General features: G+C 46.0%; 1 protein-coding gene across 3 annotated transcripts in view; it reads right to left on the reverse strand.

Moving 5' to 3' along the window:
* Window positions 1–2,677: 2,677 nt before the first annotated feature.
* The window catches only part of SMAD3 (SMAD family member 3), a 251,863-nt gene continuing 227,420 nt past the window's right edge, over window positions 2,678–27,120 (reverse strand). For 2 of the 3 annotated variants that reach the window (XM_063925564.1, XM_063925561.1), the window contains exons 6-9: window positions 9,477–9,689; window positions 7,007–7,144; window positions 5,957–6,101; window positions 2,678–4,864 (exon numbers count right to left, since the gene is read on the reverse strand). In XM_063925564.1, the coding sequence (XP_063781634.1) occupies window positions 4,741–4,864; window positions 5,957–6,101; window positions 7,007–7,144; window positions 9,477–9,689 (620 nt within the window). In that variant the 3' untranslated portion in view covers window positions 2,678–4,740. The remainder of the gene's footprint in view (window positions 4,865–5,956; window positions 6,102–7,006; window positions 7,145–9,476; window positions 9,690–27,120) is intronic. The other variant, XM_063925563.1, reaches the window with a different exon arrangement.

Below are 27,120 nucleotides of genomic sequence, written 5' to 3' on the forward strand. Positions count from 1 at the left end.
GAGAGAAAGTGGTGCTGAGCAGTGTGCTGGCTGCCTGAGGAAGAAGCTCTGCCCTTTTTTACCTCAGAGACTGTTTGTAATATTTATACTGGCGGGGGTAGGGCTGTGCCTGGGCATCTTATGCCCCCTATTAGCCAGTTTATAGAGGTATTTTGCTGCCCAGGGTGCCCCCCCCCCTGCACTGCCTGTGTGTGTGGGCAGCAATGGCGCGCTGCACTCCCGCCAGCCGCGTCGTACCTCAGCCGTCACTTACTTGATTAAAGTTCAATCTTATACTCACCTGTCTTCTGGCTCTGTGAGGGGGGTGACAGCGTGCTGTGGGAGTGAGCATCTAGACACTGCTAGCGTTCAGTTCCCTTTAGGAGCTAATGGTGTCCTGTCAGCCAGAAGCAGAGCCATGAAACTCTGAGGAAGTTGGTTCTGCTTCTGCCCCCTCAGTCCCACGAAGCAGGGAGTCTGATGCCAGCAGATCTCCCTGAAAATAAAAAAACCTAACATAAGTCTTTTCAGAGAAACTCAGTAGAGCTCCTCAGAGTGCATCCAGTTGACCTGGGCACATTTCTAAAACTGAGGTGTGGAGGAGGGCATAGAGGGAGGAGCCAGTTCACACCCAATGAAAAGTCTTTAGAGTGCCCATGTCTCCTGCAGATCCCGTCTATACCCCATGGTCTTGATGTCATCCCCAGCATCCTCTAGGACGTATGAGAAAACACAGTAAACCCCTGACAGCCTGAATGGAGTGACACAGAGAGGAATGAGACCAGCACACAATTTACCTCAGCCAAAGCAGTGCTCTGCTGAGTACAATTCCAGAGCCTTAGTAGGGCAGAATTTGTAAAATAGCCTAAATGCCCCCCCCCCCCCCCCCTCCCCTCTATAAAACCCTCTGGTACCAGTACAATTGGTGATTCAGCAGGTTTTGTGGAGGAGCAGCGCTTGCATGCAGCCTGGCAGCAGCAGGAAATGGCGCTGTTCAGCCACTGGTCCCGCTCTCCGGGAAGTCCCGTCCCCTCACTGGCACGCGGTCCCTCTGTGTTTATACTGGCTTTAATTAGTGTAAAAAGGAGTTTAAAAACCCCTTTATGTCAGCACCAGTGTGGGTGTCTCAGCGGGCACCTCAGCCCGCAGCCAGGTGCCTGCTGCCCTGTATGCCACCATTTTCACCAGGAACCCGCTAACTGGGACCCTGGTGTCTGTACTCACTGCACCGCATCTTCTAGGGGTGGCGGCATGCTGCCGGCGTGTGCGCACACCCTGGGGGCATGTGAAACAGCGCCTCAGGCGCTTACTGTCCTGTCAGCGGGGATACGAACCATTAACTCTATAGGAGGTTGGTTCGGTCCCCTCCCTAAGTCCCACGACGCAGGCAGACTGGTGCCAGCCAGTGCTGCCTGAAAAAAAAAAAACTAACATAAATTTCTGAAGAAAACTCTCTGGAGCTCCATAGGAATGCACCAGACTCCTTGGGCACATTTTTCTAAAGTGAGTCTGCAGAAGGGGCATAGAGGGGAGGAGCCAGCACACACTATTGATTTCTTAATGTGCCAGGCTCTAATGGACCCGATCTATACCCCATGGTAAATATGTTTCCCAGTACAGTATCCACTAGGACGTTAGAGAAATTACTATTTTTCTCCTTCATCCATCTGGGCGACACTTCTAGACCATGGGGTTTAGTGAGGGTTGAGGAGCCAGCACTTAATGGGTTTAATAAAGGATATAAGCTTCTCCCCTCCAACCACTTCCTCAGTTTTAACTAAATAAGCCCAAATGAGAGGTTGAAGAACTAAGCATCCTCACAGGCACAACCAAATAAGGGAGGGACTCGCAAATGAGATTTATGTTGGTCAGTGTTAAGATGTGACAAGGGGTGAGACGTTTTGTTCCTTCCAGCCACTGTATAGAATGGAAGGGCCAGTTTGTGAAGGTAACATTCTATTTTAAAGTACAGATGTCATTTTTCATGGAAATAAAACTGTTTAGAGCACTGACTGCCTGAGCAAACTTACCAAAATGTTCCAATGTGGTCAGTTGCAAATTGTTTTGTACATTTCATTTTTCCTCTGTGCTATTTTAGTTTTGGGTTGTTTCACACCTCCCCCTCATTTACACCTTTCCAGATTGTACACTAGTTTTCCCTGTCCCTTAAGAAACCTATAATGGGTGTTTGGCTGCATTTTCATGTGCTCCGACAAATTATTGTATGTTATCGGCATCCTGCAATACGTTCCTCAGGCATTTGGTTGCTGCACATTTTTACTTTTAACAAGATTGAAGATTAAACTGAAGCGATTCATAAACGGAATTCTGCTTTGTTCTTGAGACTCCATTTAAAACTGCAATTCCACAAACAGATAGTTTTGTAGCTGTTTAACATAAATGTGTATTTCTCTAGGATATCTTTCTTTACCACAGAACTATAAGTCTCCCAACAAAGAGAATATCCACTTCAAGACTCCGCACTCAAGCTCGTTCCTGTGCAGACAAAACGCACTTTATAAAGGTCCTCTTTATATTACCTCATGTGACTGGATGAAAACAACAAACAAATCCTGCCATCATGTATCTTCCTAAAGTAAACAAAAGTGATTTATGTAAAGAACCAATACATCATTTTTTCATAGGATTACAACTATAAAATACAGAGTTTATGAATATTATTCACTTTAACTTCAGGTAAACAAGACAATCGTGGAAAGGTTTTATTTACATTCACAATCACAATTTTACACAAGAAATGAAAATAAGGGCAGGGTAAGATGGTGACAATAATGCACTTTACTCATTTTTAATTATATCACTGATATATTGAATATTGGTTTTTTTTAACCTCTGTGACTGATTGCTTGAGGCAGATAACCTCAGTTCATCAGAGCCAGGAGGCTATTTTGGGGACATATATTGGGTATATAGCTAAACAAAAACTCAAAAGTACATAAACCACACAAACATGTAAAATAAGAAAGTAACCAAAACTCCCAGAAAATACATAGGAAAAAAGACATTATCCATTCACACAAGACCACATAAAAAGCAGAAATTGCAATTGAATTCATAAAAAAAAAGGCAGAAAAACAGAAATAATTTGTTACGGTTGTGAGCAAACCAGTTCTTTCATGCTACAAATAGGTGAGGGCTAAAACCCCCAGCACATGCTACAAATACATTGGACTATAGTCAGCTTTAACTACACACAGCATTAAGAGCGTGTGTAATACTGCGTTAGCTAACAGCAGCTGCAAACACTGGGAACAGACAGTGTACCCCTGCAGTGTTATCAGGGACCTGTGGGTGTCACTGATCTCTGTAAATAAATATAGAGTGTGTGTGTGGGGGGGTTATTCTTAGCTCATTTTTAGAAAAAAAAGAGTACAAGAGACAGATGTGCCGATTCTGAGTCACATGTAAGTTCGAATGCTGACACAACTACATGTGTCGTGAGCTATATTCGTATCTGATAGTACTTAGGACCATCTTCTACACCTAGTGTGGGGTAGGTGTAAGTGCCATTGCTAGTCCGGAGGGCTGGGGGGCGGTGTGATCACAAGTATGAATTCACCTCAGAATCATAGGGTATAATCACTCAGGACTTTGAATGGCATGACACACAGAATCAAGCCCAGAGATCTCTTTGTAAATGGGAACCTATAGGACTGTGTGCGCACTAGTCCATAAACCAGCAAACATTCAGCTCCATGGCTGTGCTAAAAGCTATATGTTTTAGGGTACCCTACTAGCATAGATCCATGTCACTCGGAGAGCCACAGGTTGCTGGTCTCTAGTCTACATGCTGCTTAGTTACATATACCCAGCCTTAGGAAGTAAAGCACATCCAAAACTGTGCAGGAAAGGAGGGGTTAAAGATTTCACAAAGTGCTATCCAGAAGAGCTGGAATGATTCTCACCCGCTTATGGTGGGAGTAACGCCCTCACCCCACAATTTGGGTTTAGTGAGATGTACCTGTAGAACAGCAGGCTTCACACTCAGGCGATGACACAAAAGACATGAACACTTCACAATGAAATGCTTTCCTCCAGTTGCTATTTCTTAGAAGTTTGTGAGAAACGTAACAGCAGTCTAACCTGCTTTCCAGCTGAGGAACCAACTACAAAAAGCATGCTGCTATGTGACATTTGTAGACCTTCCCATTTGTAGACCTTCCCCACATGGAAGAGACACATCTGTTCCAACAAATTCGGCAAATGTCTGAATGGGACTGGTCACCAATGCAGCAAAGATCCACATTAGAAAATGTATTAAAGGCACAGTCACACATCTACTTCAGGACATCAGCGAGAGGACCTAATACTTGAGACGTTCTGTTTGATATCTGCAGTAAAAAAAACAACTGTACCCTGTATCACAAAACCTGTGCTTTATCTTTACACTGAGTTTCAGTGACTTTATTATCATCAGTAACTGCAAGTCAAGTCTGTATGAAAGTTTAGCAGTCTTGCCTTTTTAATGTCCTTAATGTCATTGGGTTCCCTGCATCAAGAGCAGAAAACAGCAGCAGCGTCTTATAGTCCAATAATGCTGGCCACCGAGGCAGGTAACGCACCAAGTACGTGGGTTAAGAGTTCCAGATCAATGAGAAGTCAATACATAGTAACACACAGTAGATCTGTGGTAAAGCATCACTTTCTCTCAAGTGATTGGCAGTAACCGCTTGCCATGGGATGTTGCTCTGTGTGGACTTTTTCCAAGTCTATGAGGGTCTGTGACGTGGCCACGTTGCTCTATGAGACACTAGAGCAATGAATATTTGGAGAACCCATCTGAGTAAGAACTTTATCCAGCCACTGCAGGGGGCCATTCAGATGTAGCTCGATCCAGCAGGGTGTGCTGGTCACAGTCTGGCGCCTGCGGACATAGAAACACTCGTTAGGTAACACAATCTGCAGTTATTTTATAAGAAGCCTATTGGCCAGATACTTCCTGGTATGTTGTCATGCAGACTTGCTACTGGTCAGACTTTACGAATATTAATACCTATTATTAGCAATACTAATCTGAATAGATCTCTAGTAATAATTTCAAGTGACATCCATGCTACAGTAGTTCAAAAGTCAGAATTTAGAATGGTGACCTTACTTCCAAGTTTTAACACAGGGAGATCACTTAAAATGTCTCTGATTAAATGAAATAAAATCACACAGGAGTGCAGAGACAACAGTTGCTAGTTTTGCATGACTTGTTTAGAACAGCAAACTATACAGAGACTTTTGAAGCTTTGGGCACGAGTGGGTTAAGAAAGGAAGAAGTTAGTGAAATGTGAGCGAGAAATCTAAGGCTCAGTAATGAGGCTGCCAAACAGAGGCACATCTGGGTTCCATTAACTCCCCTGGCTGGGGGCCAGGGCTGAAACTGGCTGTCAAGTGTGGAAGATGAGATTTAACCAATTCGACACCAAATACACCCAAAAACACTGGGCTTATTTTGCCACAGCACGCTACAATCCGCCACTAGCGCAAAATAGTTAACAGTATAAATGGTCACTGAACATCTGGAACCCGGCAGACAAAGCTGGGATCTGCTCTGGGTGTCTGCTGCTCCCACAATAGCAGAATGTTACTCTCTGGCAGCCAGTGCGTGTTACACCCTCCAAATAATGACATCTGCCACAGCGTCGTCACCTCCCTGGACACTGCGGCTGGACTTTGGGTAGCCGCAACCAAATTCATATGGGAGATCCCAGAAATAAATGTCACTCCCTATAATCAATGAACTAGACGGTAGGATGTGAAGGAACTAAGGACTTCAAACCTGCTTCATTCATCACCTTCTCATATATACCTGGCCATCTGGAGGCAAGCCACTGTTCCTACTAATAATTTACTGTTCAATGTAACCCTGAGTGATGGATTTTTACTAGAGTTCTTTTGTAAAACTCTTCCACAGCAAGATCGCTAAGCTTGGATGGAACAACAGAACCTGATATCCTCTGTTACCAACCTGTATTCAGCTCCCCAACCCTTGACAAAGCTCATCCGTATAGTACACATCCTGGTCAGCTGGTAAACGGCCTCGAATCCCTGGTTTACTGACTGGGCCAGGAGAGCAGCAAATTCCTGGTTGTTAAAGATCTTCAGATTACACCCTGAGAGAGAAAGATGCAAGCATGATCTGTGGAGAATTCATAATCAATTCCCTCATTGTCAGTTCTGCAAATACATCCACTAAATCTATACCAACTGCTTGTCGTATGGCTCCATGACGCCTGCCTGAACAAAAAAATCGCCACAAGCTCCACATATTGATTGGTACTATGTTGTTACTACATTTATTTAGACAGCAGCCAACATACACAGTACATCTGACATATGCAGCAGTGGGAGGCATTTGATATTCCGCCTGTCGGGATCCCGGCGCTCACCATACCAACGCTGGAATCCTGACAGCCGGCATACCGACAACTATTCTCCCTCTTGTGGTGTCCACGACACCCCTGGAGGGAGAATAAATACACGCCACCATGCCCGCAGGTTGGCGAGTGTAGCGAGCCCGCAAGGGGCTCTTTTGCGCACACCCCGCTGCCTGCATGCCGGTGGTCGGGATCCTGGCGCCAGGATCACATACTACACTCGCAGCAGTGACTGTACTGTGCAGTAGTGTAGTGGCGTAATGAGGACAAGTGTGCATTACAGCCCTTCCAGTTATCAGCAAAAAGTGACCGCCAAATCCTAAATGTCCCCATACTGAGGGGACATTTAGCAAAACTAGTGCTAAGAAAGATATAGGGGTATATTTACTAAAGTGGGGGGTTTTTCTTTTTTAGAACTGGTGATGTTGCCCATAGAAACTAATCAGATTCTACTTAACATTTATCTAGCTGCTTCTAGAAGATAATAGAATCTGATTGGTTGCTATAGGCAACATCACCAGTTCTATAAAAAAAAAACTCCCACCTAGGTAAATTTACCCCATAGCATCCTAACCAGCATGTTTCTAATAGTGTTAGGGAAATAAGGAACACTTTGTCCAGTGTGCTACTCTTCTGGTTACCTGGCGGTATCTTGCAGACGGTAGCGGGGTGCCAGCCATAGCGCTGGTTACAATTCGGGGACTGTACAAATATTGCGCTGTCACTGAGACATTCGGCAAACACCTCCCCTCCAATGTAGTACAGACGAACTCCTCTGCCTGAAAAGCAATTAGAAATTTGTCAGTATTAAAAACAAGTCCAAAAGCTCTGTAACTATACTGGGGACGGGATCCGGTCTTTAGGTCGACAGTAAGTAGGTCGACGCTGTCTAGGTCGACCACTATTGGTCGACAGTAAGTAGGTCAACATGGTTTCTATGTCAACAGGGACTCTAGGTCGACATGTTCTATGTCGACATGACAAAAGGTCGACATGCGTTTTTCACATTTTGTTTTTCATTTTTTTTACTTTTTCCTACTTTACGATCCATGTGGACTACAATTGGGAACCGTAACCTTGCCCAAAGCATGGCAAGTGAAGCACTAATTGGGGTTCCCGGTCACACAAAAAAAAGTAAAAAAAACTCATGTCGACCTTTTCTCGTGTCGACCTAGTACATGTCGACCTAGAGTCCCAGTTGACCTAGAAACCACGTCGACCTACTTACTGTCGACCAATAGTGGTCGACCTAAGTCTAATCTGCCTAACATACCACACCCACTGGGGACGCAGATATTGCTATCTTCTCACTATAACCCAAACTTCACCTTGCCGAGCATTAATAAAGAATTGCTAATAACATTCATAAATATATGTAAAATGATATAGAAACTTCTAAATCCAAAACAATGACTGGAATCTCACTTTCCTATACACATAGTGTGTTTAGGCCACATGAAAGACACACAATAAGCTCCTTTTTATATGTAGTAAATGATAACCAGCAACAGCTTGCACACAAGTACAGAGCAAATGGAAATGCAATGTCAGAGCCATCAGCTTCCATCAAGTTATTCTGACTTATTTATATTTCTAAACAGTTATTTTCCTTTTTTTTATGTAAGGCAACTTGAACTTTTATTAAGCAGGATTCATAGAGCGTAGCTCTGCATTACAGGAATAGGATCATGTACAACATGTCAGCACATAGTAGTGATGAATGACTAGATGCTCCTTGGTGTATTGCATAATAATGGAACTTGGGTCTGTCCTGTGGGAGTATGCGGGAAGGGGGAACGCTGTGTGTTGAGGTTACACACTGGGCTCTTACAGCGCCTGTTGGACGGGATTCATATTATGGGAGGTCTTCTGTTTTCACATTCAAAGGTCCAGGATGGAAAATTTTTGGTAACCACTGAATTAACGAGAGGGCTGAATTGTTCCAGTTATTTAGTCTAAGGCAGATTTTCATTTGTCAGTAAAAAGAAAAAGCAAAGCTCAGAACAATATTCATAGCAGGAACCAACGGAAAAGTGTAAATGGACAACCGAGATGGCACAATCCTTGTTACTGTAAACAGTTACGGTATGTGTTGGTGCTTTGGAAATAAAATAGTAAGAATCCAGAGAGGGATAGCCACCATTGCAAGGGGACATTTTTCTCAGACTAATGTTTATGTCACACTAACCAGACACAACAGATAAGCACAGGGGTGGTATTCATGTGACCGCCGGTCAGCTGACCGACAGTCACATGACCTCCTCCACCAGCCCGACGGGTCACTGTCCCGATGGTCAGGGACAGTGCCAACCAACAGGAACTATTTCCACTCGTGGGTGTCCACGACACCCATAGAGTGAGAATAGAACCCGTGGCGACCACAGGTCGCCACCGAGCCCGCAGCGTGGCAAGCGCAGCGAGCCCGCAAGGGGCTTGCTGCACTCGCCCCTCCCCGCCGGGATCCCGGCGGCGGTATGCTGACCGGCGGTCAGGAGACCGCCGGTCAGCCGTACTACACCCTAAGCACAGTTAGCCAGGCAGCAATCCCCTGTCACCTACTACAGTACGTGACAGCAACCTACAGGCGATAGAGAGGATATGCAGCCCACTGAGGAGGCAAAGGATTTCTGCACTTACATTCGTTGTGCTGCAGGTACTGCATATATTAATCTAAAAGCTGGGAACATACAGATCACTTATGGATGTGCCTTTGAAGATTCTTATACTTTCTGGACATAGAAACTTGCAGATACATAATGCCATTGTAACTAAATCATTATTTTCAATTCATAAAGAGCAAATGACACTAAATATTTTGTGAAACAATCAACTAGAAACTTCTGATGACATCACTGACTAGGAACTTCTGATGGCATCACTGACTAGGAACTTCTGATGGCATCACTGACTAGAAACTTATGATGACATCACTGAGGCATTGAGCTTAGTGAATGGCATTCGTGTGACTATATTGGTTCTTCCCACAAAATGGCTGCATGCACTGCCCATAGGCTATAAGATAACTTTTGCAGAACAGTTGTATACAATTGCTGTATGCCCCTTGCTCATCACACAACTGCAACTACACACTCTGGGGAGAACCAGATTTACCGACGTGTCGCCGGGTCAGTTCCACAGCAGCATTGCGATTAACATTGGAGAGAAGACCTAGGCAGAAACGTTCAGAGTTTGATGGGTCTGTGAATCCATCAACTGTCATGGAGGGCTGGGAAGCATGAAACGTCTCCCCCACTCGCTGGTTCAGCTCATAGTAGGAGATAGAGCACCAGAAGGCTGGCTCGCAATATGTGACAGGCTGGAGATCTGTATAAACAGGACAGAAAATAATATATGGTTATTGTAGGTTGCTGGTTGGTTTTTGTGCATGGTATACATAAAATGTAATCAAGTGACAGTAACCAGACCTAGCCTCAGCCCCGGCCTGCAGAAAAATAATGTCCTTTCTTGGACATACAAATACTTTTCACCTTTATTTCTTAACTGTTATTGATGAACTTGTTATGTCTATTGTCCCATGTTTACACTGTGCAGCCAATGTTACAGGTAAGACCATTGCAGAAATTGACAATTAGCAGATTGGGACTATGCTAACAGTAATAGCATACCCTCCAACATTTTACACATAAAAATCGGTACAAATGAGAAAAGGGGCTTTACCACGCCCCTTTTCCTATACTTTCAATGGAAGTTTAGAGAGCCAAAAATCGGTACAGACCATAAAAAAGGTACTGTACCTATTAAAAAGGTGCAGTTGGAGGGTATGTAATAGGATGAGTCCGCAAATGAACATGTTCTGTGTAATCGGTTAGCAAAATTATGAAAAAAAATCTGTATGTGCAGAGAAAAGTAAAACGTTTCTCTTTTTTGGGTTAAAGCAATAAGATAATGCAATGGCTCGGAGTTCAATCATCAAAGAGAGTTTTCTCCTCAGAAACCACAGCTTTCTACACAAGGGGGAAGAGCTGTGTGAGCTAAGCAGAGCTGATCTCACTCCCACAAAGCTGCAACCTCTCTGATAAGGATAGGCCTCTGGTATACTCAGCGCTGGCCTGATGCCAAGCCAAACCGCCTGACCTAAACTCTGCATCCGGGACCGGGAGGAGAGCACTCAGGGGCATGTTTATATTAATATTAATATACAGTGCTATCGTAATATATTATTCTTACAGAATCGCTGACAATCCACTTTACTATAAAAATATACATAGATATGCAATACTCATAGGGAACAGATGTGGTTGGGTGACTAATACATGATCACTTTGCCTCCCTGTGCCACAGACTTATCTGTCAGACCATCACGTTACACTAGCTCATTAGTTTGTATGTTCTCAGGAGAAACACTTCACACTATTATTACACACTAATCGTTCCTTCTAAATCACTGGCATAGTTCTAAACTTTGCACATCACAGAGGGACTATTACAACAAAGTTATGTGTCACTGATAATAACCGTGGACCACCCTTTTTTTACTTTATGTGATTGATATTTTTGGGGTCAGTAAGCTTGAACCCCCCCACCCCCTCCCCCTTATCCTGGGAGGGTAAATTGACAATGTCAGACTATGAGCTTGTGTTTTGTCTTCCCCTGGATCAATGTAATTAACATTTATGAAGGCTTGAACTCGGGGGACCTCAGTCTTTCTCCTCGTCACTATGTACTAATATACAGATATATAGTGACAGGTAACGTGACATAGAAAGAGGCGTCCTCATAGTAAATGCAGTCTATGTAAGCCTATCAAATTCCAGACCCACCCACATAACCTTCGGTGATCCCTATCTGATTACATCCTCTCTGTACAGTATACATAACATCACATATCTTGTCTTTCTTTACTTTCACACCCTCCTGACACTTGGCCAACATTGCGGGGTATCATCATACAACCCATTAAGAACCTAGCAATCTGGTGGACCATTATGCAATAGGTAGCATCTATCCTTGTGTATCAATGCCTATTTCCCTATAGATTGTAAGCTTGTGAGCAGGCCTTCCTACCTCTATGTCTGTCTGTTTTTACCCAGTTTTGTTCTATTACTGTTGCTCTAATTGTAAAGTGCAACGGAATATGTTGAGCTATATAAGATACTGTTAATAAATAAATAATATATACTACTCTGGCACAGGTAATATCACAGGAGGCCTGACTATGATGTCTTACTGCTGCAAGCAATGCTAGTAACTCGGTGACATGTCTATGTATTCATTACTACACCACTGTGCAGCTTCAAACATCTGACCCTGTATGGAACTTTATTATTTAGATGCTACTTATTGTTAGCTGCAATGATTTATTTTTATGCATTTTATTTTCACTTACAATCTCTGTGTGCTTACACTATTAAGAGCAGTGTGCACTAATGCAGACTGGGAATTAATATCAGGAGACCGCCGGTCACAATACCGATCCAGGCAGCTGAAAATCCCCCCCCCCCCGCCGGCCATCCAACAGCTGGGATCTCGCTGTTGGTATTGTGACCGGTGGTCACACATACCCAACACCTTTATACAAGTACCAATCCACCTATAATGCTTCCTTCATTATGTCAGAATTGGCCTCATAGAAAGGACCAAACTATCACATATGTAAGATATTATTTACATAAACAGCGTATTACAGTCTAACCAATTTATTGTATAAAACAATGTTTTTCCTATCACACCTCACACTTGTAAAGCTTGTATTTTACGGTTTCTACAATTAAAATAAGAATTTACTTACCGATAATTCTATTTCTCGTAGTCCGTAGTGGATGCTGGGGACTCCGTAAGGACCATGGGAATAGCGGCTCCGCAGGAGACTGGGCACAAAAGTAAAGCTTTAGAACTACCTGGTGTGCACTGGCTCCTCCCCCTATGACCCTCCTCCAAGCCTCAGTTAGGATACTGTGCCCGGACGAGCGTACACAATAAGGAAGGATTTTGAATCCCGGGTAAGACTCATACCAGCCACACCAATCACACCATATAACTTGTGATCTAAACCCAGTTAACAGCATGATAACAGAGGAGCCTCTAGAAAAGATGGCTCACCACAGCAATAACCCGATTTTTTGGTAACAATAACTATGTACCAGTATTGCAGACAATCCGCACTTGGGATGGGCGCCCAGCATCCACTACGGACTACGAGAAATAGAATTATCGGTAAGTAAATTCTTATTTTCTCTAACGTCCTAAGTGGATGCTGGGGACTCCGTAAGGACCATGGGGATTATACCAAAGCTCCCAAACGGGCGGGAGAGTGCGGATGACTCTGCAGCACCAAATGAGAGATTTCCAGGTCCTCCTCAGCCAGGGTATCAAATTTGTAGAATTTTACAAACGTATTTGCTCCTGACCAAGTAGCTGCTCGGCAAAGTTGTAAAGCCGAGACCCCTCGGGCAGCCGCCCAAGATGAGCCCACCTTCCTTGTGGAATGGGCTTTTACAGATTTTGGCTGTGGCAGGCCTGCCACAGAATGTGCAAGCTGAATTGTACTACAAATCCAACGAGCAATAGTCTGCTTAGAAGCAGGAGCACCCAGCTTGTTGGGTGCATACAGAATAAACAACGAGTCAGATTTTCTGACTCCAGCCGTCCTGGAAACCTATATTTCCAGGGCTCTGACAACGTCTAGCAACTTGGAGTCCTCCAAGTCCCTAGTAGCCGCAGGCACCACAATAGGTTTATTCAGGTGAAACGCTGAAAACCACCTTAGGGAGAAACTGAGGACAAGTCCTCAATTCCGCCCTGTCCGAATGGAAAATCAGATGAGGGCTTTTACAGGATAAAGCCGCCAATTCTGACATGCACCTGGCCCAGGCCAGGGCCAAAAGCATGACCACTTTCCATGTGAGATATTTTAACTCCACATATTTAAGTGGTTCAAACCAATGTGACTTTTGGAACCCAAAAACTACATTTAGATCCCAAGGTGCCACTGGAGGCAAAAAAGGAGGCTGTATATACAGTACCCCTTTCACAAACGTCTGAACTACAGGGACTGAAGCTAGTTCTTTTTGGAAGAAAATTGACAGGGCCGAAATTTGAACCTTAATGGTCCCCCATTTCAAGCCCATAGACACTCCTGTTTGCAGGAAATGTAGGAATCGACCTAGTTGAAAAATTCCTCCGTCGGGGCCTTACTGGCCTCGCACCACGCAACATATTTTCGCCAATGCGGTGATAATGTTTTGCGGTTATATCTTTCCTGGCTTTGATCAGGATATGAATGACTTCATCCGGAATGCCTTTCTCCTTTAGGATCCGGCGTTCAACCGCCATGCCGTCAAACGCAGCCGCGGTAAGTCTTGGAACAGACAGGGTCCTTGCTGGAGCAGGTCCCTTCTTAGAGGTAGAGGCCACGGATCCTCCGTGAGCATCTCTTGAAGTTCCGGTTACCAAGTCCTTCTTGGCCAATCCGGAGCCACGAATATAGTGCTTACTCCTCTCCATCTTATAATTCTCAGTACCTTGGGTATGAGAGGCAGAGGAGGGAACACATACACTGACTGGTACACCCACTGTGTTACCAGAGCGTCCACAGCTATTGCCTGAGGGTCCCTTGACCTGGCGCAATACTTGTCGAGTTTTATAAACATGTGGAAGACTTCTGGGTGAAGTCCCCACTCTCCCGGGTGGAGGTCGTGTCTGCTGAGGAAGTCTGCTTCCCAGTTGTCCACTCCCGGAATGAATACTGCTGACAGTGCTATCACATGATTTTCCGCCCAGCGAAGAATCCTTGCAGCTTCTGCCATTGCCCCCCTGCTTCTTGTGTCACCCTGTCTGTTTACGTGGGTGACTGCCGTGATGTTGTCCGAATGGATCAACTCCGGGTGACCTTGAAGCAGAGGTCTTGCTGAGCTTAGAGCATTGTAAATGGCCCTTAGCTTCAGGATATTTATGTGAAGTGATGTCTCCAGGCTTGACCATAAGCTCTGGAAATTCCTACCCTGTGTGACTGCTCCCCAGCCTCGCAGGCTGGCATCCGTGGTCACCAGGACCCAGTCCTGAATGTGCGGCCCTCTAGAAGATGAGCACTCTGCAACCACCACAGGAGAGACACCCTTGTGCTTGGTGACAGGGTTATCCGCTGATGCATCTGAAGATGCGACCCGGACCATTTGTCCAGCAGGTCCCACTGGAAAGTTCTCGCGTGGAATCTGCCGAATGGGATTGCTTCGTAGGAAGCCACCATTTTTCCCAGAACCATTTCATTGATGTACTGAGACTTGGCTCGGTTATAGGAGGTTCCCGACTAGCTCGGATAACTCCCTGACTTTCTCCTCCGGGAGAAACACCTTTTTCTGGACTGTGTCCAGGATCATCCCTAGGAACAGAAGACGAGTCGTCGGAATCAGCTGCGATTTTGGAATATTGAGAATCCAATCGTGCTGCCGCAACACTACCTGAGATAGTGCTACACCGACCTCCAACTGTTCCCTGGATCTTACCCTTATCAGGGAATCGTCCAAGTAAGGGATAACTAAAATTCCCTTCCTTCGAAGGAGTATCATCATTTCGGCCATTACCTTGGTAAAGACCCGGGGTGCCGTGGACCATCCATACGGCAGCGTCTGAAACTGATAGTGACAGTTCTGTATCATAAACCTGAGGTACCCTTGGTGAGAAGGGTAAATTGGGACATGAAGGTAAGCATCCTTGATGTCCCGAGACATCATGTAGTCCCCTTCTTCCAGGTTCGCAATCACTGCTCTGAGTGACTCAATCTTGAATTTGAACCTCCGTATGTAAGTGTTCAAGATTTTAGATTTAGAATCGGTCTCACCGAGCCGTCCGGCTTCGGTACCACAACAGTGTGGAATAATACCCCGTTCCCTGTTGCAGGAGGGGTACCTTGATTATCACCTGCTGGGAATACAGCTTGTGAATGGCTTTCAAAACTGCCTCCCTGTCAGAAGGAGACATCGGTAAAGCCGACTTTAGGAAACGGCGAGGGGGAGACGTCTCGAATTCCAATTTGTACCCCTGAGATATCACCTGAAGGATCCAGGGGTCTACTTGCGAGTGAGCCCACTGCGCGCTGAAATTCATTGAGACGGGCCCCCACCGTGCCTGATTCTGCTTGTAAAGCCCCAGCGTCATACTGAGGGCTTGGCAGAGGCGGGAGAGGGCTTCTGTTCCTGGGAACTGGCTGATTTCTGCAGCCTTTTTCCTCTCCCTCTGTCACGGGGCAGAAATGAGGAACCTTTTGCCCGCTTGCCCACGAAAAGACTGCGCCTGATAATACGGCGTCTTCTTATGTTGAGAGGCGACCTGGGGTACAAACGTGGATTTCCCAGCTGTTGCCGTGGCCACCAGGTCTGAAAGACCGACCCCAAATAACTCCTCCCCTTAATAAGGCAATACTTCCAAATGCCGTTTGGAATCCGCATCACCTGACCACTGTCGTGTCCATAACCCTCTACTGGCAGAAATGGACAACGCACTTAGACTTGATGCCAGTCGGCAAATATTCCGCTGTGCATCACCATACCTCCCAACATGACCCTCTCCAGGAGGGACACAATGCTCTGCTTCTGGATTTTTCTCTTCATGTATGATTTGCCGGCACCTGTTTTGAACAGGTTAGTGGATAAGAAAGGTGTTTCAGCACAGGTGATGGCAATCATAAATTAAGAGGGAAGTCCAGAAGCAGAGCATTCTGTCCCTCCTGGAGAGGGTCATGTTGGGAGGTATGCATCACGCATATATAGAAATGCATCTTTTAAATGCTCTATAGGCAATAATATACTGTCCCTATCTAGGGTATCAATATTTTCAGTCAGGGAATCCAACCACGCCAACCCAGCACTGCACATCCAGGCTGAGGCGATTGCTGGTCGCAGTATAACACCAGTATGTGTGTAAATACATATTAGGATACCCTCCTGCTTTCTATCAGCAGGATCCTTAAGGGCGGCCATCTCAGGAGAGGGTAGAGCCCTTGTTCTTACAAGCGTGTGAGCGCTTTATCCACCCTAGGGGGTGTTTCCCAACGCACCCTAACCTCTGGCGGGAAAGGATATAATGCCAATAACATTTTAGAAATTATCAGTTGTTATCGGGGGAAACCCACGCATCATCACACACCTCATTTAATTTCTCAGATTCAGGAAAACTACAGGTAGTTTTTCCTCACCGAACATAATACCCCTTTTTGGTGGTACTCGTATTATCAGAAATGTGTAAAACATTTTTCATTGCCTCAATCATGTAACGTGTGGCCCTACTGGAAGTCACATTTGTCTCTTCACCGTCGACACTGGAGTCAGTATCCGTGTCGGCGTCTATATCTGCCATCTGAGGTAACGGGCGCTTTAGAGCCCCTGACGGCCTATGAGACGTCTGGACAGGCACAAGCTGAGTAGCCGGCTGTCTCATGTCAACCACTGTCTTTTATACAGAGCTGACACTGTCACGTAATTCCTTCCAACAGTTCATCCACTCAGGTGTCGACCCCCTAGGGGGTGACATCACTATTACAGGCAATCTGCTCTGTCTCCACATCATTTTTCTCCTCATACATGTCGACACAAACGTACCGACACACAGCACACACACAGGGAATGCTCTGATAGAGGACAGGACCCCACTAGCCCTTTGGGGAGACAGAGGGAGAGTTTGCCAGCACACACCAGAGCGCTATATATATATACAGGGATAACCTTATATAAGTGTTTTTCCCCTTATAGCTGCTGTATTTTTAATACTGCGCGTAATTAGTCCCCCCCTCTCTTTTTTAACCCTTTCTGTAGTGTAGTGACTGCAGGGGAGAGCCAGGGAGCTTCCCTCCAACGGAGCTGTGAGGGAAAATGGCGCCAGTGTGCTGAGGAGATAGGCTCCGCCCCCTTCTCGGCGGCCTTATCTCCCGTTTTTCTGTGTATTCTGGCAGGGGTTAAATTCATCCATATAGCCCAGGAGCTATATGTGATGCATTTTTTTGCCATCCAAGGTGTTTTTATTGCGTCTCAGGGCGCCCCCCCCCAGCGCCCTGCACCCTCAGTGACCGGAGTGTGAAGTGTGCTGAGAGCAATGGCGCACAGCTGCAGTGCTGTGCGCTACCTTGTTGAAGACAGGACGTCTTCTGCCGCCGATTTTCCGGACCTCTTCTGTCTTCTGGCTCTGTAAGGGGGCCGGCGGCGCGGCTCTGGGACCTATCCATGGCTGGGCCTGTGATCGGTCCCTCTGGAGCTAATGTCCAGTAGCCTAAGAAGCCCAATCCACTCTGCACGCAGGTGAGTTCGCTTCTTCTCCCCTTAGTCCCTCGATGCAGTGAGCCTGTTGCCAGCAGGTCTCACTGAACATAAAAAACCTAAAACTAAACTTTTCACTAAGCAGCTCAGGAGAGCCACCTAGTGTGCACCCTTCTCGTTCGGGCACAAAAATCTAACTGAGGCTTGGAGGAGGGTCATAGGGGGAGGAGCCAGTGCACACCAGGTAGTTCTAAAGCTTTACTTTTGTGCCCAGTCTCCTGCGGAGCCGCTATTCCCATGGTCCTTACGGAGTCCCCAGCATCCACTTAGGACGTTAGAGAAATAAGTAATATATATATATGCACATTTATACCCAAATGCTAACCTAAAAAAAAAGCTTAATAATAATCATAACACTCACTAATATTATCCTTGCTGGCTATACAGGAATGTGCGGGATTTCTACAACAATGGGTAAGCTCTTGGACCCCTGAGAGGGCCTGTCTGAAGCTGGCACAGACCGAGAAGCAGCGGGCACAAGCCACCATGATGATAACATTTGCACCCTCATGCACCCCACTCTGTAGTATGATGAAGCAATTTGCGCAATCCACTGGAAACTTTGGCAACTATGACTAATATATGTATAAGTTTCAGGCTCTTATCAGAATTAAAGATACTTGTGACAAGGGCTTGATCAATTGGTAGTTATTTTTCTCTATGTGTTTAGCGTTGTCGTCAGAAAGACTAATGAAGGTCCTGCAGGGCACGTTTCCAATCCTCCAATGAGTGATAGCAGAGAGCAGTCGCTTGTGGTGAAGTACATTATAAGGTTACCAACTATCTCCAGTCAGTCAGTTCTGGAACTTTTACATACTATATATATTTTACAATGGTAATGATACAGTTTATAATTGATCAGATCGTTACTTAAATATAAGCAATGTCACAAATTTGTAAACACAAAAATGATGCTATTGACACTGCTACGGAAATGCAGCCAAGCCATATAAATGAAAGATAAAAATAGCAAAGACAGGAATTTAAATGATCACAAATAAAAAAACAAGTCTAGTTGAAAAAAAGATTTTCAAATAAATAAATAACTACACATCAAAAGGGATAGCACAGGAAAGATTAAAGATGAAGATAGATAGATTGTAACATAAATACGTAAATAGATTATATTTACATGGGTGTGCAAAGAAGGAAACAGCACGAGGAAACATGTTGCAATAGCCCATGCACACAATTAGAAATTACACGGTCGAGTCACATCATTATGACCACCTTCTACATTTGGCGTAGGCAGTGCGTAGCCCATGAAGTACGTCACGTGTCGTGCGCTGGCTTGGTAGGTATATATGGTGTGCGATAGGCAGTCTGCCCACATATCACTCATTACTGTCATGGGTAAAAGGGTAAATTTTGTCCGAGTTGCAAATAAGGGATGATTATCGGCTTTTGGGACAAGAGTGGCAGTATTTCTGAAACAGCGCAGTTTGTGAACGATTCCGTGTGCGGCTGTGGTGAAGGTGTATCATGACTGGACAAATGGCACCATTGCAAATAACAGACGTGGAAACTGCAGCACCACGTTCCATTGATGTGAGAGGTGAACGTCGGTTATGAAGGTGCGTAAGGGCTGACTGACCGACACGCTACAGTGGAGCATCTCACAGTCAAAATAAACCTGGGGGCTACAAGACGTGTGTCTAAAACGGCAGTTCAGCCCCTCTAGCTGCTGTCTGTGCTGCACATGGCGGTTATTCTGGCTATTAGCTGGTGGTCATAAAATGTGATTCGATCGTGTACTTATCTAAAGTAAAAGTACCTATATGATTAAACAAGATTAGGATAGATAAAGCACCTGTCCCAGATGGTATCCACCCATGTGTGCTAAGGTAGCTATGTTCAGTTATACATAAACAACTATTACAATAATGTGTATTTAAGAACTCCCTCATAATAGGATCAGTACATTAAGACCAGAAGAATTAGAATTAGAATAAGCTTTATTGGCCAGGTATACTTGCGTATACTAGGAATTTGTCTTCGGTTTGCTATACAACAGCCAAGTAGGTAACAGATAAGCAGGTGGGGGGGCGGGGCGGTAAGTACAGCCATACAGATAGGAATACTGTAGGACACAAGTTAGTTACATGTACATCTAGTCAGTCAATGTTCAGGAGTTCAGCAGGTGGACCGCTTGGGGAAAGAAACTTTTGAGGCTTCTGGTGGACCTGGCGGGGACGGCCCTGTAACGCCTGCCTGAAGGAAGCAAGTAAAACATGCTGTGGCCGGGGTGTAGCTGGTCTTTTACTATCTTTGTTGCTCGCTTTTTAGCTCTGGACAAGAAGGCAAACATCATCCCAATATTTTAAAAAGGAACAAAATAACACACTGGGAATTATAGGGCAGTGAGCCTGACATCATTGTTGGTTAAAACATTTTAAGTAATAGATAAATCCAGAAATATATGAGTGAACATAAAAGAAAGAGGGAGTTAGTTGGATTTTTTAAGGCACCAGTCATGTCAAATCTGATTACTTGTAATAAGTAAATTGCAGACTGGATCTTGGCAAAGCAGTTGGTCGGAATTGCATATAACATATTATTAAATCACATAAAAATTCTGTGGCTAGAGAAATAATATGTACATGGGTAGATAACTGACTAAAGGATAGGAAGCAGAAGGTGGTTATTAATGGAAAACATTCAGACTGGGCAAAAGATACAGGTGCGGTATCTCAGGGAGCTTTACTGTGTTATATACTTTTCAGTGCTTTTATTAATAATTTTGTTGAAGGCCTAAGAAGCCAGGTGTCAATATTTGCAGATGACACTAAGCTTTGGGGGTTATTAACATGCAGTAGGACATTAAATCAATGCACAATAACTTGAACCAAATGATGTGTTGGGCACAGAAATGGCACATGAGATTTAATGTAAGAAACATGTCATGTGTTGAGACTGGAACTGTGTAGATCTGAGATGGGTTTAAACAAGCCAAACATGGCCCAGTGCTGCAGCTCAATCCCCTGGACTTGTGGGAGGACAAATAGGAGGAGATCTTGCATTTCAGAACAATAGGCCGACAGACCAAATTACACCTTATTCCACTGCTCACACACTCAGCCTGGCCGTGGTCAGTTTTCAGTGGCAATATCCGCCACATATTCAACCTGTACAGTAAAAAATGGCACAATATTGACTGTAATACTAAAACGTGTGCGACCACCTTTAGGTAGACTAATGAACAATAAAGTTGGGTAGTGGTACCCAGTATCAGGCAGCTGCTGAGAGAGCTAATTATAAATTGGGATTAATATAATAGGGAATAGGTTTACAAGAAGCAAATGTAGGTTTACCATTGTATAAATCACATTTGGCCACATTTTAAATATAGGGGATCATTTTAAGCATCTCTGTATAAGAAAGATATAGTTAAAAAGGTTCAAAGACTGGCTAACTGTAGTTGGGCAAAATCATGTGCACTGCTGGGGGGGGCGCAGATATAACATGTGCAGAGAGTTAGATTTTGGTGGGATAATTTGTTTCTGTGCAGGGTAAATAGTACCGGCTGCTTTATGTTTACACTGCAAATTAGATTTCAGTTTGAACACACCACACCCAAATCTAACTCTCTCTGCCCAAGTTATATCTGCCCCCCCCCCCCCCCCCCCCTGCAGTGCACATGGTTTTACCCAACTGCTAACAAATTTGCTGCTGCGATCAACTCTGAATTAGGACCATTGTGCGTGGCTGGAGGGATCCACCCACATAAAGAAGAAAAGGAGCATGTGAACACACCTAGGGGTCAATACAATTGTCCGTGATGATTTCATGGTGCGAGTCATCACGGCAGTGGCCGCACTTTACGGCAGGCTGAATTTGCAAAAAAAGTGCTCGTCACCCCATAGTGGTCCGAGCAATTTTGTTGCAAATTCAGACTGAAACCAGCCCACGAAGGGTGCAAGATCCGGTGCCGTTGCCGGCATCGAAATGCCACAGCAACAGCATATAGCAACCTTTGCTGCTAGTTGGATTGACCCCCTAGATGGTGCCTTTTGGGCTTCTAGCAGTCAGATAGTCCAGGTGGGACTGCAGACGGAGACCACTGTGTGCTTGGAAGTCACTGGTGGCTAGGATCTTGGCTGTAGGAGACAGGGAAAACCTCTGAATTGCAACTGTGAAGCTGTGGCAACTAGCCAAGCCAGGCCGAAAATAAGATTTTACTCACCGGTAAATCTATTTCTCGTAGTCCGTAGTGGATGCTGGGGACTCCGTAAGGACCATGGGGAATAGCGGCTCCGCAGGAGACTGGGCACAGCTAAGAAAGATTTAGGACTACCTGGTGTGCACTGGCTCCTCCCACTATGACCCTCCTCCAGACCTCAGTTAGGATACTGTGCCCGGAAGAGCTGACACAAAAAGGAAGGATTTTGAATCCCGGGTAAGACTCATACCAGCCACACCAATCACACCGTATAACTCGTGATATGATACCCAGTTAACAGTATGAACATAACAGAGCCTCTCAACAGATGGCTCAACAATAACCCTTTTAGTTAACGATAACTATATACAAGTATTGCAGACAGTCCGCACTTGGGACGGGCGCCCAGCATCCACTACGGACTACGAGAAATAGATTTACCGGTGAGTAAAATCTTATTTTCTCTGACGTCCTAGTGGATGCTGGGGACTCCGTAAGGACCATGGGGATTATACCAAAGCTCCCAAACGGGCGGGAGAGTGCGGATGACTCTGCAGCACCGAATGAGAGAACTCAAGGTCCTCCTCAGCCAGGGTATCAAATTTGTAGAATTTTGCAAACGTGTTTGCCCCTGACCAAGTAGCAGCTCGGCAAAGTTGTAAAGCCGAGACCCCTCGGGCAGCCGCCCAAGAAGAGCCCACTTTCCTCGTGGAATGGGCTTTTACAGATTTAGGGTGCGGCAGTCCAGCCGCAGAATGTGCAAGTTGAATCGTGCTACAGATCCAGCGAGCAATCGTCTGCTTAGAAGCAGGAGCACCCAGCTTGATGGGTGCATACAGGATAAATAGCGAGTCAGTCTTCCTGACTCCAGCTGTCCTGGAAACATATACTTTTCAGGGCCCTGACTACGTCCAGTAACTTGGAATCCTCCAAGTCCCAAGTAGCCGCAGGCACCACAATAGGTTGGTTCACATGAAAAACTGATACCACCTTAGGAAGGAATTGGGAACGAGTCCTCAATTTCGCCTTTCCCATATAAAATACAGATAAGGGCTTTTGTATGACAAAACCGCCAATTCTGATACACGCCTGGCCGACGCCAAGGCCCACAGAATGACCACTTTCCACGTGAGGTATTATAGCTCCACGGATTTAAGTGGCTCAACCCAATGTGACTTCAGGAAATCCAACACCACGTTGAGATCCCACGGTGCCACTGGAGGCACAAACGGGGGCTGACTATGCAGCACTCCCTTAACAAAAGTCTGAACTTCAGGCAGTGAAGCCAGTTCCATTTTGGAAGAAAATCGATAGAGCCGAAATCTGGACCTTAATGGAACCCAATTGTAGGCCCATAGTCACCTCTGACTGTAGGAAGTGCAGAAATCGACCTAGCTGAAATTTCTCCTTTGGGGCCTTCCTGGCCTCACAGTACGAAACATATTTCCGCCATATGCGGTGATAATGGTTAGCGTTCACTTCTTTCCTAGCTTTAACTAGCGTAGGGATAACTTCCTCCGGAATTCCCTTTTCCTTCAGGATCCGGCGTTCAACCGCCATGCCGTCCAATGCAGCCGCGGTACGTCTTGGAACAGACAGGCCCCCTGCTGCAGCAGGTCCTGTCTGAGCGGCAGAGGCCATGGGTCCTCTGAGATCATTTCTTGGAGTTCTGGTTACCAAGCTCTTCTTGGCCAACCCGGAACAATGAGTATAGTTCTTACTCCTCTCCTTCTTATTATTCTCATTACCCTGGGTAAGAGAGGCAGAGAAGGGAACACATACACCGACTGGTACACCCACGGTGTTACCAGAGCGTCCACAGCTATCGCCTGAGGGTCCTTGACCTGGCGCAATATCTTTGTAACTTTTAGTTGAGGTGGGACGCCATCATGTCCACCTGTGGCTTTTCCCAACGTGTACAATCATTTGGAAGACTTCTGGATGAAGTCCCCACTCTCCCGGGTGGAGGTCGCTCCGGGAATGAACACTGCTGACAGTGCTAACACATGATTTTCCGCCCATCGGAGAATCCTTGTGGCTTCTGCCATCGCCATCCTGCTTCTTGTGCCGCCCTGTCGTTTACATGAGCGACCCCTCGTGATGTTGTCTGACTGGATCAGCACCGGCCGGTGTTAAAGCGGGGGTCTAGCCTGACTTAGGGCATTGTAAATGGCCCTTAGTTCCAGAATATTTATGTGTAGGGAAGTCTCCTGACTTTTCCATAGCCTTGGAAGTTTCTTCCCTGTGTGACTGCCCCCGAGCCTCGAAGGCTGGCATCCGTGGTCACCAGGACCCAGTCCTGTATGCCGAATCTGCGGCCCCCTAGAAGATGAGCACTCTGCAGCCACCACAACAGCGACACCCTAGCCCTTGGAGACAGGGTTATCCGCCGATGCATCTGAAGATGCGACCCGGACCACATGTCCAACAGATCCCACTGGAAAATCCTTGCATGGGACCTGCCGAATGGAATTTCTTCGTAAGAAGCTACCATCCTTCCCAGGGCTCGCGTGCATTGATGCACCGACACCTGTATACGTATTAGGAGGTCTCTGTCTAGAGACGACAACTCCTTGGACTTCTCCTCCGGGAGAAACCCTTTTTATCCTGTTCTGTGTCCAGAACCATACTCAGGAACAGTAGACGCGTCGTAGGAACCAGCTGCGACTTTGGAATATTCAGAATCCAGCCGTGCTGTTGTAGCACTTCCCGAGATAGTGCTACTCCGCCGAACAACTGCTCCCTGGACCTCGCCTTTATAAGGAGATCGTCCAAGTACGGGATAATTATTTCGGCCATTACCTTGGTAAATACCTCGGTGCCGGGGACAGACCAACGGCAACGTCTGGAATTGGTAATGACAATCCTGTACCACAATTTTGAGGTATTCCTGGTGAAGAGGGTAAATAGGGACATGCAGGTAAGCATCCTTGATGTCCAGTGATACCATGAAATTCTCCAGGCTTGCAATAATCGCCCTGAGCGATTCCATTTCGAACTTGAACCTTCGTATATAAATGTTCAAGGCTTTCAATTTTAGAATGGGTCTCACCGAACCGTCTGGTTTCGGTACCACAACATTTTGGAATAGTAACCCCGGCCTTGTTGAAGGAGGGGTACCTTGATTTCACCTGCTGGAAGTACAGTTTGTGAATTGCCGCCAGTACTACCTTTCTCCGAGGGCAGCAGGCAAGGCTGATGTGAGGTAACGGCGAGGGGGAGTCGCCTCGAACTCCAGCCTGTATCCCTGTGATACTATTTGCAGAACCTAGGGATCCACCTGTGGGCAAACCCACTGGTCCCTGAAGTTCCCGAGACGCGCCCCTACCGCACCTGTCTCCACCTGTGGAGCCCCAACGTCATGCGGTGGACTCAGAGGAAGCGGGGGAAGATTTTTGATCCTGGGAACTGGCTGCTGGTGCAGCTTTTTCCTTCTTCCCTTGTCTCTGTGCAGAAAGGAAGCGCCTTTGACCCGCTTGCTTTTCTGAAGCCGAAAGGACTGTACCTGAAAATACGGTGCTTTCTTAGGCTGTGAGGAAACCTGAGGTAAAAAAAAATTCTTCCCAGCTGTTGCTGTGGATACGAGGTCCCAGAGACCATCCCCACACAATTCCTCACCCTTATAAGGCAGAATCTCCATGTGCCTTTTATAGGCAGCATCACCTGTCCACTGCCGGGTTTCTAATACCCTCCTGGCAGAATGGACATTGCATTAATTCTGGATGCCAGCCGGCAAATATCCCTCTGTGCATCCTTTATATATAAGACGACGTCTTTAATATGCTCTATGTTAGCAAACTATTATCCCTGTCTTAGAGTATAAATATTATCTGACAGGGTATCAGACCACGCTGCAGCAGCACTATTTATGCTGAGGCAATTGCAGGTCTCAGTATATAACCTGAGTGTGTAAATACAGACTTCAGGATAGCCTCCTGCTTTTTATCAGCAGGCTCCTTCAAGGTGGCCGTATCCTAAGACGGCAGTGCCACCTTTTTTGACAAACGTGTGAGCGCCTTATCCACCCTAAGGGATATCTCCCAACGTGACCTATCCTCTGGCGGGAAAGGGTACGCCATCAGTAACTTTTTAGAAATTACCAGTTTCTTATTGGGGGAACCCACGCTACTTTACACACTTCATTCATTCATCTGATGGGGGAACAAAACACTGGCTGCTTTTTCTCCCCAAAAATAAAACCCCTTTTATGTGGTACTTGGGTTCATGTCAGAAATGCGTAACACATTTTTAATTGCCGAGATCATGTAACGGATGTTCCTAGTGGATTGTGTATATGTCTCAACCTCGTCGACACTGGAGTCAGACTCCGTGTCGACATCTGTGTCTGCCATCTGAGGTAACGGGCGCTTTTTTGAGCCCCTGATGGCCTTTGAGACGCCTGGGCAGGCGCGGGCTGAGAAGCCGGCTGTCCCACGGCTTTTTACGTCATCCAGCCTTGTAAGGAGTTGACATTGCCGGTTAATACCTTCCACCTATCCATCCACTCTGGTGTCGGCCCCACAGGGGACGACATCCCATTTATCGGCCTCTGCTCCACCTCCACGTAACCTTCCTCATCCCACATGTCGACACAGCCGTACCGACACACAGCACACACACAGGGAATGCTCTGACTGAGGACAGGACCCCACAAAGTCCTTTGGGGAGACAGAGAGAGAGTATGCCAGCACACACCAGAGCGCTATATAATGCAGGGATTAACACTATAACTGAGTGATTTTTCCCCCAATAGCTGCTTGTATAAACAATATTGCGCCTAAATTTAGTGCCCCCCCTCTCTTTTTAACCCTTTGAGCCTGAAAACTACAGGGAAGAGCCTGGGGAGCTGTCTTCCAGCTGCACTGTGAAGAGAAAATGGCGCCAGTGTGCTGAGGGAGATAGCTCCGCCCCTTTTTCGCGGACTTTTCTCCCGCTTTTTTTATGGATTCTGGCAGGGTATTTATCACATATATAGCCTCTGGGGCTATATATTGTGATATATTTGCCAGCCAAGGTGTTTTTATTGCTGCTCAGGGCGCCCCCCCCCAGCGCCCTGCACCCTCAGTGACCGGAGTGTGAAGTGTGTATGAGGAGCAATGGCGCACAGCTGCAGTGCTGTGCGCTACCTTGGTGAAGACTGATGTCTTCTGCCGCCGATTTTCCGGACTCTTCTTGCTTCTGGGTCTGTAAGGGGGCCGGCGGCGCGGCTCTGGGACCGAACATCAGTGGCCGGTTCCATGCGGTCGATCCCTCTGGAGCTAATGGTGTCCGGTAGCCTAAGAAGCCCAAGCTACCACCAGTTAGGTAGGTTCGCTTCTTCTCCCCTTAGTCC

Source organism: Pseudophryne corroboree, chromosome 6 (assembly GCF_028390025.1).
Source record: "Pseudophryne corroboree isolate aPseCor3 chromosome 6, aPseCor3.hap2, whole genome shotgun sequence".
In the NCBI taxonomy this organism is placed as follows: Eukaryota; Metazoa; Chordata; class Amphibia; order Anura; family Myobatrachidae; genus Pseudophryne; species Pseudophryne corroboree.